Here is a 13,162-nt window from a genome sequence, read left to right on the forward strand (position 1 = left end):
CAGAGCCCAGCAAGTACAACAAACGACAGAGTGATCTTATAGAAGTTTTTCAAGACTGTTAATCATTATGGGAATAGAAAGCCTCATCTTTTCCCTATGGGGAGTGGCTTGTGAGTTTGAACTATTGACCTTGCAGCTAGCAGTCCAGTGCTTATTATACAGTGTTACTGGTAAATCACTGAGAAAAACATTTAGAAGAACAGAAGGAAATCCAAAAGATTTGTCAAGTACAGTTGAAAACAAATTAATAATAAAAAAGACACACTTAAAAACAAATAGCAAAATGAATGAGGTAGTCACTTTATTTTCAGTAATAACCTTACATGTAGATGGTCTAAGCACCTCATACAAAAGGAAGATGGAGAAAAATATTCTGTATAAACTGTAAACAAAAGAGTAGGCATGCCTTAATGATGCCAGAAAAAAAACAAAACAAAGGACATTATATGATAGTGCAGGGTCTATCCAGTAAGAAGACATAACAGTTATGAATATGAGGAGGCTTCAGAAAGTTTATGGAAAAATCACATTACCTTTTGTTTTTCCATAAAACTTTTTTTGAAGCATCCTATGGTAGCGTAGTGGTTATGAATTGGGCTGCAAACTGCAAGGTCAGCAGTTTGAAACTACCAGCTGCTCCATAGGAGAAAGATGAGGCTTTCTGCTCCCATAAAGATTTACAGCCTCGGCAAACCCTGTTCACGGTTGCTATGGGTCGGAACTGATTCGACGACACTTAACAACAACAGCATGGTACCTTAGATTTACTTGATATGACTTTTCTATCTGACATCGTCTAAATTCTCACCAACGAAGTGATTGGATGTTATTGTGTGCCATTGTGTTGATTGCAACTCATAGCGACCCTGTATAGGGTTTCTGAGGAGTAGCTGGTGGGTTTAAACTGCAAATAAGGTGTACAGAACTCTAAGCATGGGATTTGGTTAGTTTTGCCATTCTACTAGGTTTAAAAGGAGCCATCTCAGATGTAGGACTGGACGGTCCCAGGAGCATCAAGAAAGAAGAGCATGAATGGAGTGTGAAATCCCTACATATAAAAGCGGTGGTGGCAGTGGTGGCGACACGAAGCAGCTGTCGGCATCTAGGCCCATGGATGGAGTAAAGCTGAGTGCCTCTGGCCTAGAGTGAGGAGTGCTTGTAGTATGGCAGATGGGAGCATTCCTGACAAGAACTGCTACATACTGAGTTGTTTCTGAACTGTACCCTGTTCACTTCCCTAATCCCATAATTGTGAGTATTGTTATGAGATCTCTGTGGCCACTGCAATGGATTATTGAACCTGGATGTGAAGCAGAGAGTGCTGTGGGAGGGATGGTTGGTGTCATAATAAGGTAAAGAAAGTTGTAGGGTAGAGGCATGTCTGACACCCTCCCCTTTCCCCCACCCCCCACTTCATAGGAATCAGCCTTGGGCTGATTTTGAGTGTGATTCTCTTGTGCAGCGAGAGGAAGTCAGTCATGGCTCCCACATGGTTTTTGTACCTCCTTCATATGCACCTAAAAGCAGTGCCACAAAATACATGAAACAAATGCTGATGAATATGAAAGAAGAACTAGATAGATCAATCATGAACTCTGTGCACATGAGCACACCACGTTCAGTTAGTCGGACACCTTCAGAAAAGACTACTGAGGTGATTGAGAATTTAAATACAACCACACACTACTTGGGTTTTACAGACATGTCGGACAATCCACCCAGCATCAGAACAACACGCATTCTTTTCCATCTCATATGGATCATTTTAGAGTAGACAGTAATGTGTCGACAAATTTTTAAAAGATTGAAATTATACAAATTTATTTTTGTTCTTTGGCTATAACAGAATGATGGTAGAAATCAACAACAGCGAAAATTAAGGGGACCAGGGGAGCAACACTGTATGTGTGTATGTGCGTATATACACACATACATATATACGCACATACTACTGAAAAATCCTGGAGTCCTGGTGTCGCGCTGTGGGTTAATGTGCTGGACTGCAAGGTCAATTTAAATTGAAACATTGGCGGTTCAAGCTCACAGCCGCTCCTTGGAAACACTATGAGTTGGAACCGACTGAAAAGCACTTAAATAAACAACCACAACAACTAAAAAAATGATTGAGTCATAGAAGAAATCAAATGTGATATAAAATTTCTAGAATCGAAAGACTAACAAAAACATATCAGAACTTTTGCGATAGAGCAAAAGCAGTACACAGGGAAATTCATGCCAATAAATGCCTGCAATAACAAACTGACCCAAAATTATTAACTTAAACTGACAATTGAGCCAATAGGATGAGCTGACAAAGCCAAGAAGTATGAGGGAAAAAGAAATAATAAAGATCTGGACAGAAGTAAATACACAATAAAAAACTATAGAAAGAATGAACAAAACCAGAAGCTGACTTTCTGAAACTAACAATAAAATAGACAAACTATTAGCGAGATTAATAAGAGGAAAAAAAAAGAGGCAAATAACCAAATTCAGAAGTGAAGTTGGTAGCATCAGACTGATCCAACAGATAAAAAGGTCATACCTGATTATTGTGTTACTGTGTGAAACTGCTCCAACAAATACGAAAACGTAATGGGAAGGATAAATTCCTAGAAATGTAATAAGTGTGAAGACTAACAAAGATGTAGAAAATTTAAGCAGACTCACTACAAAAAATTACAGTTGTCATATACAAAACTGCCCGCAAAAATGCCCAGGACCAGATAGCTACCCTGGAGAATTCTACCAAACATGTAGAGAAGAGATGACTACAGTCTTCCACAGTCACTTCCAAACCACAGAAGAGGAAGGAACACTTCTGGCGTTTTTCCATGAAGCCAATATAGCTGATACCTAAACTAGGTCTAGGCAAAGTTTATCCCCCCAACAAGAAAGTTAAAACAGGTTTCCCTGTTGAAAGCAAAGAAAAGTAATGGAAAACGAAGATACATAGAAACAATTAGTTCAGTGGACTAATGGACCACACAAACATAAGTTTCCATGACCCTAAGACCAGAAGAAATAGATGAAGCCCAGCTACCACAACCAATTGCTCTGGTTAGAAGATAATAGGTAGAACTGGAGGAAAACATGGAAGAAAAAAAATTCTTAAAGATCAGGCATTCTGGTTGGATGGAGACTGATGGAATTCCCAAGACTGGTCCTTCCTCATGAATTCATGCCCATACCTCAATTTCAGCCAAAACAATAGGTTAAGGGGAACCTTAACATTAGGAAACTTCACACTCCTTAGTATGACCAACCATTTGAGATCAAAGGGCAGATTTGCCCAATGACAAAGTTGTTCAGAAGGGTTAAAAGGAATGGAAACAGAGCAATGGGATGATTGATGTTTCATTGTGAGGATTGCAATCATTGAGATGACACAAAATGTGTATGGGGTGTTTAATGAAAAACTGATGTCAGTAAACCTTTACCTAGCTTCAAAATAAAAAGGAAAAAAGAAAGAAAATTACAGACCAATATCCCTCATGAATGAAGATGCAAAACTTTTAAGTAAAATTCTAGCCAGCAGACTGAAAGCAATATGTCAAAACAAGAATACACCATGACCACAATCAAGTCGGATCATATCAGGAGTACAAGCATGGTTCAAGATTAGAAATCAACCAATATAATCTACCATGCAAATAAACTAAGGGAAAGAACTATATGATCATATCAATCCATTCAGAAAAGGAATTGGATAAAATTCAACACACTTTCCTGATAAAAACTGTCAGCAAAATAGGAGTAGAAGGGAAAGTTATCATCATAAAGAGCATATATGCAAAAACAAGTAGCCAGCATTATATTTGACAGAGAAAGGCCAAGAATGGGAATGAGACAAGGATGTCCATTATCACCACCCTTAGTCAATATTGTGCTGAAAATCCAGATAAAGCAATAAGACAAGAAAGAGAAAAGTGCATGAGTGTTTTCTTTTGGAAGGATCAGCACAAAGCTGATTCCTATGATGCTGAAGTTAAAGATGTCCCAGATGTCTAATTTTTCCAAACTGTTGCTTCGAAACTCACCTACTCATCCCTTCAGTACTCTCCCTCCTGTCTTTGAGTTGCATGATTCACTGGTAGATCTCAGACCTCAAGAACTGCCAAGAAAGGGGCTAACATGGTTGTGGAGGCTGAGGAGTCCCAAGTCCATGGATTGGATATCAGTTTGGAGGCTTCTGCCCTTGTGGTTGCAGGGACTGGTAAACCTAAAGTGATTCTACAGATAAGTGTAATCATGATAACAGATTCCAACAGCATTCTTTTCTGAAATGGAAAAACTTGCCCATATGTTGAAATTGTACTGTCGTCTTATAAAAGTCTTGGTTTGGTGCTGTAGGGTAAGCACTGGACCGAAAGAGTTTAAACTGCAAGGTTGGCAGTTCAAACTCACTAGCCGTTTCTTGGAAACCTACACAAGGGTCACTATGAGTTGGAACCGTCTTGACAGCACTTAACAGCAACAACACCACCAACAGTTTTTATAAAAGAGGAATCATATAATACTTGCCCTTTTGTTAAGTGCCATTGAGTCAGTTCCCAACTCAAAAGGACTCTGTATAGGATTTCTGTGGAGCAGCTGGTGGGTTTGAATTGATGACCTTGTAATTCCCAATTCAGTGCTGATCCTACAGCGCCACAGAGAGATACCAATGTTCGTTGGTGATTATGAGGTAGAGGAGGAGGGAGAGGAAAGTACACTTTAGATTTTAGAGTCTTGTTTTTTTGGTGATGGGAAAAATGGCACCAAATGTGGATGTAGTAAGCACAGTACAACCAAAGAAAAAAACAAGTGTATGAGCATGTAGGAGTGGGCATGGTGTGGGTAGATTCAGGTATGTGTGTGTGTAAGAAAAGAGAAGTATTTGTAGGTACACATAACTGTAAATGTGGGTATGGGCATGCCACTTAGGTTTTTTCTTCTAGATACTTCCAAAAACATTTAAGTTTATGCACTAATGACAAGGCCTTGTTAAAACATTATGCTGTGCTTTTTCTCCCATTGTCTAAAATAATAAAAATATGTGTATATGTGGACATACCTTATTTTTACCAGCTGGTGATATAACAATTAAGTGCTTCTGCTAACTGAAGGACTGGTGGTTCAAATCTGGCCCTCAGCTGTGCAGGAGAAAGACCTGGCATTCCACCCTGTAAGGATTACAGTCAAGTGAGCATTCGGTTGGGTTTGTTGCTGTTAAGTGCCGTCGAGTTGGTTCCAACTCATAGTGGCCCTGTGTAAGGTTTCCGAGGCAGTAAATCTTTACTGGATCAGGAATCCACATCCTCCTCTCATGAAGTGGCTGGTGGGTTCTAATTGTCAGTCTTTTAGTTTGCATTTAGTGCTCATCCTATAGAGCCATCACATCCCAAATCTGTTGTATTAACACCTAGGACTCTTGTTAATCCTTGATGGAGGTAGGGTGAAAGGGTCATGTTCTTTCAGAGCAATCATGTATTGCTCTTGGTTTCAATGCTATTTACATGTGTTCGTTTGTAAATAAGTCACTGAACTACACACTCAACATTTATGAAATTTTGTTTATTTTATACTTCAAATAATAAAAACAAGGAAAAACAAAAGAGTGCACATACGCGGTCGAGAAAACCCTATGAGGCAGTTCTGTTCTGTCTCGGGGTCGCTGTAAGTCAAATTCAACTAAGCAACTCTCCAAAATGTGTGGGTGTTTTGTATTGTGAATATAAATGAAGATGTTAATATGAATAGAAGATTGCTAAAATATGACATAAGAACCACTAAAAGTAATTGTGTCATATTTTAATCATTGTGAAGACACCAGTTACCTATACCATTACTGACTTTGGTTGTTAAGTTCTAACAAATGAAAATTATACCGAACTTTAATTTTTTTGGATATTAGCATCTTTTCTTACATTCAAGGACATTTTCCTGCATACTCTTTTCCTTATATTTCATTGTAGCAAGATTCTGTACTGCTCTTGGAACAAGCCTTTTATTTTCATATCACGTTGCCTTCAGTTCATTGATTTGCCCTACTTAGATAAGTATGCACTTTCTCCAACTCTTAAAATTGTACTTGTTTTTCAAGGCCATATTAGTTGCCCTCTTCTTTCATGAACTCACTGATGCTCAGCAGATAGATTTGATGTCTCATTCAAAACACATTTTGTTTTTTCAAGGCATTTATGGTGTTGTGCCGAATGAATAGCTTTCTCTTGTTTTTGCCTTTCAGCTGTCTTTCGATAAGAGTTGGTGTTCCAGGCATCTTTGTACTCTCTGTAGTGCCAAACATTACATAGAGGGTGTATTTATTGAATTAATAAAATCTATAAGAACTTTTCAAAAGCATATTTAGTGACTAAAGGGATTCAAGAAATTTCCTTAGGCTTCTGAGAATTAAATAAAAATATATGTTACAAGGTATTTGATAAGGTTCTGTGGTTTGAATACCATTTGTGTTTTGTGCTGGTTAGAAATGTACTTGTCCCTGGAATAGTGGGTATATTGTCAGTTAAAGACTAATAAAATAGACTAACTGGAATCTCTTGTTGGTTATTTTTAGAGCCTGTTTAATAAGTTAGTAGAACTTACTGAAGAAGCCAGGAAAGCATATAAAGATATGGTTGCAGCAATGGAGCAAGAGCAGGCTGAGGAAGCCTTAAAAAATGTGAAAAAGGTACCCCACCACATGGGGCATTCTCGGAATCCCTCTGCAGCAAGTGCGATTTCTTTCTGCAGTGTTATTTCTGAACCCATCTCTGAAGTAAATGAAAAGGAATATGGTAAGCTGTTACATACCATTTTAAATGACTTCGTTTTTTCCCCTAGAAAATCATTTTGTTTTTACCTTGGTTCATCATTATCAAATTTTGTTTTAAAAAAAAATGATATGGGAAATTATGACACTATTTGGGGCTGAGTCTTTGTCTGAGACCATGGAATTTGCTCACATTTTCAAAACATTAAAAAAAAAAAAAAAAATCCCAAGGAGAGTTAGAAGCAGGTGCACCATACCTGTGACCTTAGCGAGCACCCACTATGGCGGTGTAATTTTATTCTAATATTTTATACTCAGTTATTAAAATTTTGTTTTTACTAAGTAAAATAATGTCTCAAATACGGTTCAGTCTAAGTTTGTAAAATCTGTACATGTAACATTTATTTTTAGTTAAATGTGATTGTGGTCGAAGGAAGTATATAAGAAATACTTTTTACAATGTTTAAAATAGCATTATTTACTTCACCCTATGGGGTGGCTTCAGAAATTCATAGACAACCCATTTTTTCCAAAAACTTTTTTAACCCCTTCATGTATATACAGTTCATTTGTTTTTTGTTTTTTTCTATAATGCTTTGAACTGCTAAGTTTCCTTTCTTGATTGAGTTTCTGATTTATTTCCCTTATTCTTTTTTTCCTCCCTCATCTTGGTCTCTTGTTATTTCCTTTCCTTTTCTGCTTTTAATGTATCTGAGATCTTAACAAGTAGCTTGTTGCCATCTCAAATTTAGAAAACTGAGTCCATCATTTTCTTTCCTTTTTTGCGCTGTAGGTTAATGCACTTGCAGGGTCGGTGTGAACTGCAGGGTTGGCAGTTCAAGCTCACCAGTCACTCCTCTGAAACCATATACAAGGTTGCTATGAGTCAGAACCGACTTGATGGCATTTAACAACAAGTCTGTTGTTGTTAGGTGTACTGAATTGGTTCCAACTCATAGTGACCTTTTGCACAACAGAACAAAACACTGCGTGGTCCTGCAACAAACTCACAGTTGTTGTTACACTTGAACCCACTGATCCTGCCACTTTGCCATTCCATCTCATTGGGGGTGATGGGTAGGTGGTACTGGCTTAGAGGTTCTTTCTTTTGCTGGTATGTAGTTTAGTTACGGAGTCCTGATGTGGTGCTGTGGGTTAATGCGCCAGACTGCAAAGCCATTTGAACTGGAAGGTTGGCAGTTCAAGCTCACCAGTCGCTCCTTGGAAATCCTGTATAGGGTCGCTAAAGTGGTGGGAGGTGGCGGTGGTTCTGTTTAAGCTGTAAATCTTTACAGGAGCAGAAAGCCTCATCTTTCTCCTGTGAACAGCTGGTGGTTTCAAACAGCTGACCTTGAGGTTAGCAACCTGATTCGTAACCACTATGCTTCCAGAGCTCCTTGAGGGTAGATATAAAAGTGTTACATAAAAAAAACCTCAACAATTTAAATGTCTTATAGAAGCACTAGATTTAAAGTATTAAAAGATTGACAGCTTTTTTACACTCTGGAGAAATTAGGCATGGTTGACTTACTAATGGGGCTCAGATTTCTTTATAGTAAAATGGAGAGGGTTGGTCTTGGTTTACCTGTCAAATTTCATTCAGAACTGAAATTCTGTGAACCAGTGGTCAAATCTTAAAGAGAACTGGACAGAACCTTAGATTCTGGCCTGGTGAGCTGACTTATCAGAATGTCAGTAGAATGAGTGGAAATAATTATAAGTAACATTGGCAACAAAACTCAATTATTCTATTATATTAGGTACATTGAGTTAGAAATGGGAAGCCACTAACTGTAGCCTAAGAAACTAGGATATGTAATTGTTTTCATATGGAATCTAGAAGTAAACAGTACATGGTTGGTACAAGATCTTGTTGTTAAGTGCTGTTGAGTCGGCTTCAACACACAGCGACTCTGTATAGGGTTTCCGAGGAGAAGCTGCTGAGTTTGAACCACTGACCTTGTGGTTTAAACGACTTTGCTGTCCAACGCATGAACCTGTAGTGCCACACCAGGACTCCACTAAGGGTCTTACTCTTTCCTTTCTCTTTACCGTTTTCAGTCTGTGAGTGCTGCGGCTTTGGGCATCACAACTATAATCAAAATCAGAAGGTTCAGGCAGTGAAAGAAAAGGCTTTCAGAAGACTTCCCTTTTGTTTCACTGGCCAGAACTAATCATAGGGCAGACATGGAGAAGATGGTATTGGGTAAAAGTGGAACAAAGTGGTTGTAATAGACTAAGAACTATTTTAAATTCATTGTCTTGAACTGAGAGTTCTATTTTTGTTAGGTGACGTTGAATTGTGAACAACTCATAGGGAACCTGTACACAACAGAAAGAAACACTGCATGGTTCTGAGCCATTCCTCACAATTGTTAATGCTTGAGCCTCTCGTTGAAGCCACTGTGTTAGTCCATTTTCTTGGAGGGGCTTCTGTTTTTTTGATGATCTTCCAGGTTCCCAAGCATGATGTCCTCCAGGTACTGGTACCTCCTGACAGCATGTATAAACTATGTGAGGCAATATTTGACCATCTTCACTTTCAGGGAGCAGTCTTAATGTACTTCTTCCAACACAGTGTTGCTTGTTCATTTAGCAGTCCATGGCACTTTTTAACAACAGAAAAAAAAAACAACAAAAACAGATTACGTCCTACTGCTAAGGAGAAAACAAACAACAAACAAACAAAATCCAGCCACCGCCACCCCCCCCCCCCCTTAAAGTCATAGTACACAGAAAGAACTGCAGTGGGACCAAATCATAAGGGGGAAGATGGCAAGATTAATTCCCTCAAATACTTAAAAAAGTTGCCCAACAGAAACTGATAAATACAGGACAGTGCTAGGCAAGTGAAAGGGCAGCAGTGAGGAGAGGCTTTGTTGGAGATGGGGCCTTTCTTCCTGGTCTCTCTTCTCATCAGGGTATTGTGGGTCCAAGGCTTGACTTGCACCTTCAGAGCTCAATGTTAACTTTGAGCCACCTCTCTATTTCACTGGAAGCAATATATTAGGCACAACCATTCTTCCTCAGATAACATGCCAGAAAATCCAACAGGGAAATTTTGTTTTCTGCCATTGGTCCTAACTGTGCTTCAAGATACAGCTCTGCACCACTCAAGAAAAGAGAAAGTAACTTCTGAAGTTTGATCCTGAGCTCCATTCTTGCTCCAGCCAGCCCCTAAAATTTACATGACATAGAAACTGAAATCCTGGTGTGGTGCTATAGGATCAGCACTATACCATGAGACACAAGGTCAGCAGTTCTGACCCACTAGCTGATCCTCAGAAATCATATACAAGGTTGCTATGAGTCGGAACCAACTAGACAGCACTTAACAACAACAACAGAAACTGTATCCTTCCTTTGGATGTTTTTGCCATTTGAGTTTATGGGTTTAGGGGGGTTCCTGTGTGAATTTGTAGATGATGAAACTGGGTCAGGGAGTATCATTGCTTTTTATGTCTTTGAAGGCAGCAGAAATACCTCAGAATCTGAATGAGTCAAGAAAGAGGCAAACTCAGGTGGAAGTACCAGCCCTATCTGCCTCAGTAGCCCGGGTTGTTTGAATGATCAAAACCATTAGCAAATTCCTAGAGCCTTTTCTTGAGTATTGCAAAGATGAAACTTAGATGTGAGGAAGGTCATAGCAGTAAGGAAGGAGGAAGGATTGAATCTGCTGGTCTAGAACCATGGTACAGGCAGTTAAGGGTCACCTTGGACCAATGTCTTGGAAATAATAGCTGAGACACCCAAGAATAAGAATAAGATACCCAAGAATAAGTCAGAAGCACTGATGTCCTGGCAGAAGGTGACGGGAAGACTGAGGAATGAAGCAAGATCTATTAACAGTGGAAGTCTCTGCCCTTCTCAAAAACACCTCCTCCCTTGCCATCTGGATGGGGCCGTTGGCAAAACTCCAAAAGAAAACAAAAGGAAAAAATACAGTTTCTGTGTCATGTAACAACTTCAGGGGCTGGCTGGAGGTAGAATGGAGCTCAGGACCAAAGTTCAGAAGTTACTTCCTCTTTCTTGGGTGGTGCAGAGCTATGTTTTGAGCTATGGTTAGAGCCCCAGGCCTGAACTGTGTACAGATGCCTTCATCTTCAGACTCATAACTGGACTATGTTCTTCCTCATAATGACTTTCAATGTGTGATTTTCAGGCTCCTTCCTCCAGCTCATCCCAATCTTTTCCACTCTCTTCTTCACTGCCCAGTGACTCCTTAGAATAGTCTGATTTTTCTGCTTTGTATGAGTAATCTTTATCCTCTTCATAATCATCTTCTGAAGGGTTAAAAGTCTCGTTTTCAATTTCAGATTCTGAATCCCCTTCCTTTGCATCACTTCCTAACTCTCAGGCTCCAGGAAAGGTCAGCCACCTTGTTCGAAGAAGTCCTCAGGGTTGTCAACAACGGTCTTTGTGATTGTAGTCCAATTGAGGGACTGTACTCCTGTGTAATTTAGGTTGTAGGAATTCAACCATTCCTTGATGGAGTCATGAGAGACAAAAGGAATGACATTGGTCATTGTCACTTTCTTGCTGTAGTTTTTGTAGACTATTAACCATATCAAAGTTCTTCAGGTGTAACTAGTGTATAGTACTTTCAGTGTCGTTCTCCAACACCATAACTCAAGTGTATCAATTCTTCTCAGGTTTTCCTTATTTGTTGGCCAGCTTTCACATGCATATGAGGCGATGGAAAATACTGAGGCTTGGGTTAGGCGCAGTTTAGTCCTCAAACTGACATCTTTGCTCTTTAACCATGTAGAGAAGGCTTTTGCAGATTTGCCGAATGCAGTATATTTGATTTCTTGACTGCTGTTTCCATGAACATTGACTGTGGATCCAAATAAAATGAAATCCTTGACAACTTCACTGTTTTCCATTTATCATGATGTTTATTAGTTCCATTTTGAGGATATTTATTTTCTTTACACTGAGTTGCAATCTATCCTGGAAGCAGAATTGATCTTCTGCAGCAGGTGTTTCAAGTCCTTTTCACTTTCAACAAGCAAGGTTGTATCATTTTTTATATCGCAGGTTGTCCAGCTTCCCTATTATATGCTCAGGATGCAGATTGAATGCCTGGTAAAGTAGAGGGTCAGTGAAAAAGAGGAAAATTCCCAAGGCAATGGTTTGGCACAGTGGCAGCAGAAATGGGCTCAAGCATAACAGTAACTGTGATATTAGTGCAGGACTGGGCAGTGTTTTGTTCTGTTGTGCATAACGTTGCTATGAGTCGGAATTGACTCGAAGGCATCTAACAATAACAGATTGAATAGTATGGTTAAAGGCTATACAGCCCTGACTCACACCATTCTTGATTTTAAACTATTCAGTATCCCCTTATTCTGTTCGAACAACTGCATCTCAGTCTATGTACAAGATCATCATGAGCACAATTGAATGTTCTGAAATACCTAATCTTCACAGTGTTATCCATAATTTATTATGATCCACACAGTTGGACGCCTTTGCATAGTCAATAAAACACAGATAGACATTTTTCTGGTATCCTCTGCTTTTAACCATGATCCATCTGACGACTGTAGTGATGTATCCCTCATTCCACATCCTCTTTCAATCTAGCTTAACTGTCTGACAGCTCTCTGTCAACTGCTGCAACCATTTTTTTAATGATCTTGTATGTGCTATTGATGATATTTCTCTATATATAATTTCCACATTCTGTAGGATCACCTTTCTTTGGAGTTGGTACAAATATTGATACTTTTGTCGATTCCTGGAACCTTATGTTTCACTAATGCTTTGAGGGCAGCTTGGACATCATTTAGTCAGTTGGCCAGGTACCTGCCTTCCAAATTTCTTGACATAGAACAGAGAGTGTGTCCAGCACTGCATCAGTTTGTTGAATCATTTCAGTTGATACTCTGTCAATTCCTGGAGCCTTATGTTTCACTAATGCTTTGAGTTCAGCTTGGACTTCTTTCTTTAAAAATACCGTTGGTTCTAGATCATATGCTACCTCCTGAAATGATTGAACACTGACCAGTTCTTTTTTGGTACAGTGACTGTCTGTATTCCTTCCATCTTCTTTTTGATACTTCCTGCACCATTCAATATTTTGCGCATTTGTTTTTGTTAAGTGCCATTGAGTCAGGTATGTCTCAGGGATTTCAAAGGCTGTAAATCTTTGAGGGAAAAGAAAGCCTCATCTTTTTCCCTTAGAGTGACTGGTAGGCTTCACCTGTTGATCTTGTGATTTGTACTCTACTGCCTATCCAATAGAACTCTCCAATATTGCAAGTCAAAGCATGAATTTTTTCTCTAGTTTGGTTTTCTAACTCCAGATTTTGCACATTTCGTTATCATCCTTTACATTGTCTTCTTCCTTGAGCTGCCCTTTGAAATTTTTTGTTCAGCTCTTTTACTTCCTTATTTCCATTC

At 39.1% G+C, this 13,162-nt stretch overlaps 1 protein-coding gene across 1 annotated transcript in view; it reads left to right on the plus strand.

The window, feature by feature from the left end:
* Nucleotides 1-13,162, plus strand: part of SECISBP2L (SECIS binding protein 2-like) — a 69,322-nt gene that overhangs the window by 47,925 nt on the left and 8,235 nt on the right. Inside the window, exon 17 of the mRNA XM_006831675.1 lies at nt 6,560-6,779. Within this exon, the coding sequence (XP_006831738.1) occupies nt 6,560-6,779 (220 nt within the window). The remainder of the gene's footprint in view (nt 1-6,559; nt 6,780-13,162) is intronic.

The sequence above is a fragment of the Chrysochloris asiatica genome, unplaced genomic scaffold, assembly GCF_000296735.1.
Source record: "Chrysochloris asiatica unplaced genomic scaffold, ChrAsi1.0 scaffold00004, whole genome shotgun sequence".
Lineage (NCBI taxonomy): Eukaryota > Metazoa > Chordata > Mammalia > Afrosoricida > Chrysochloridae > Chrysochloris > Chrysochloris asiatica.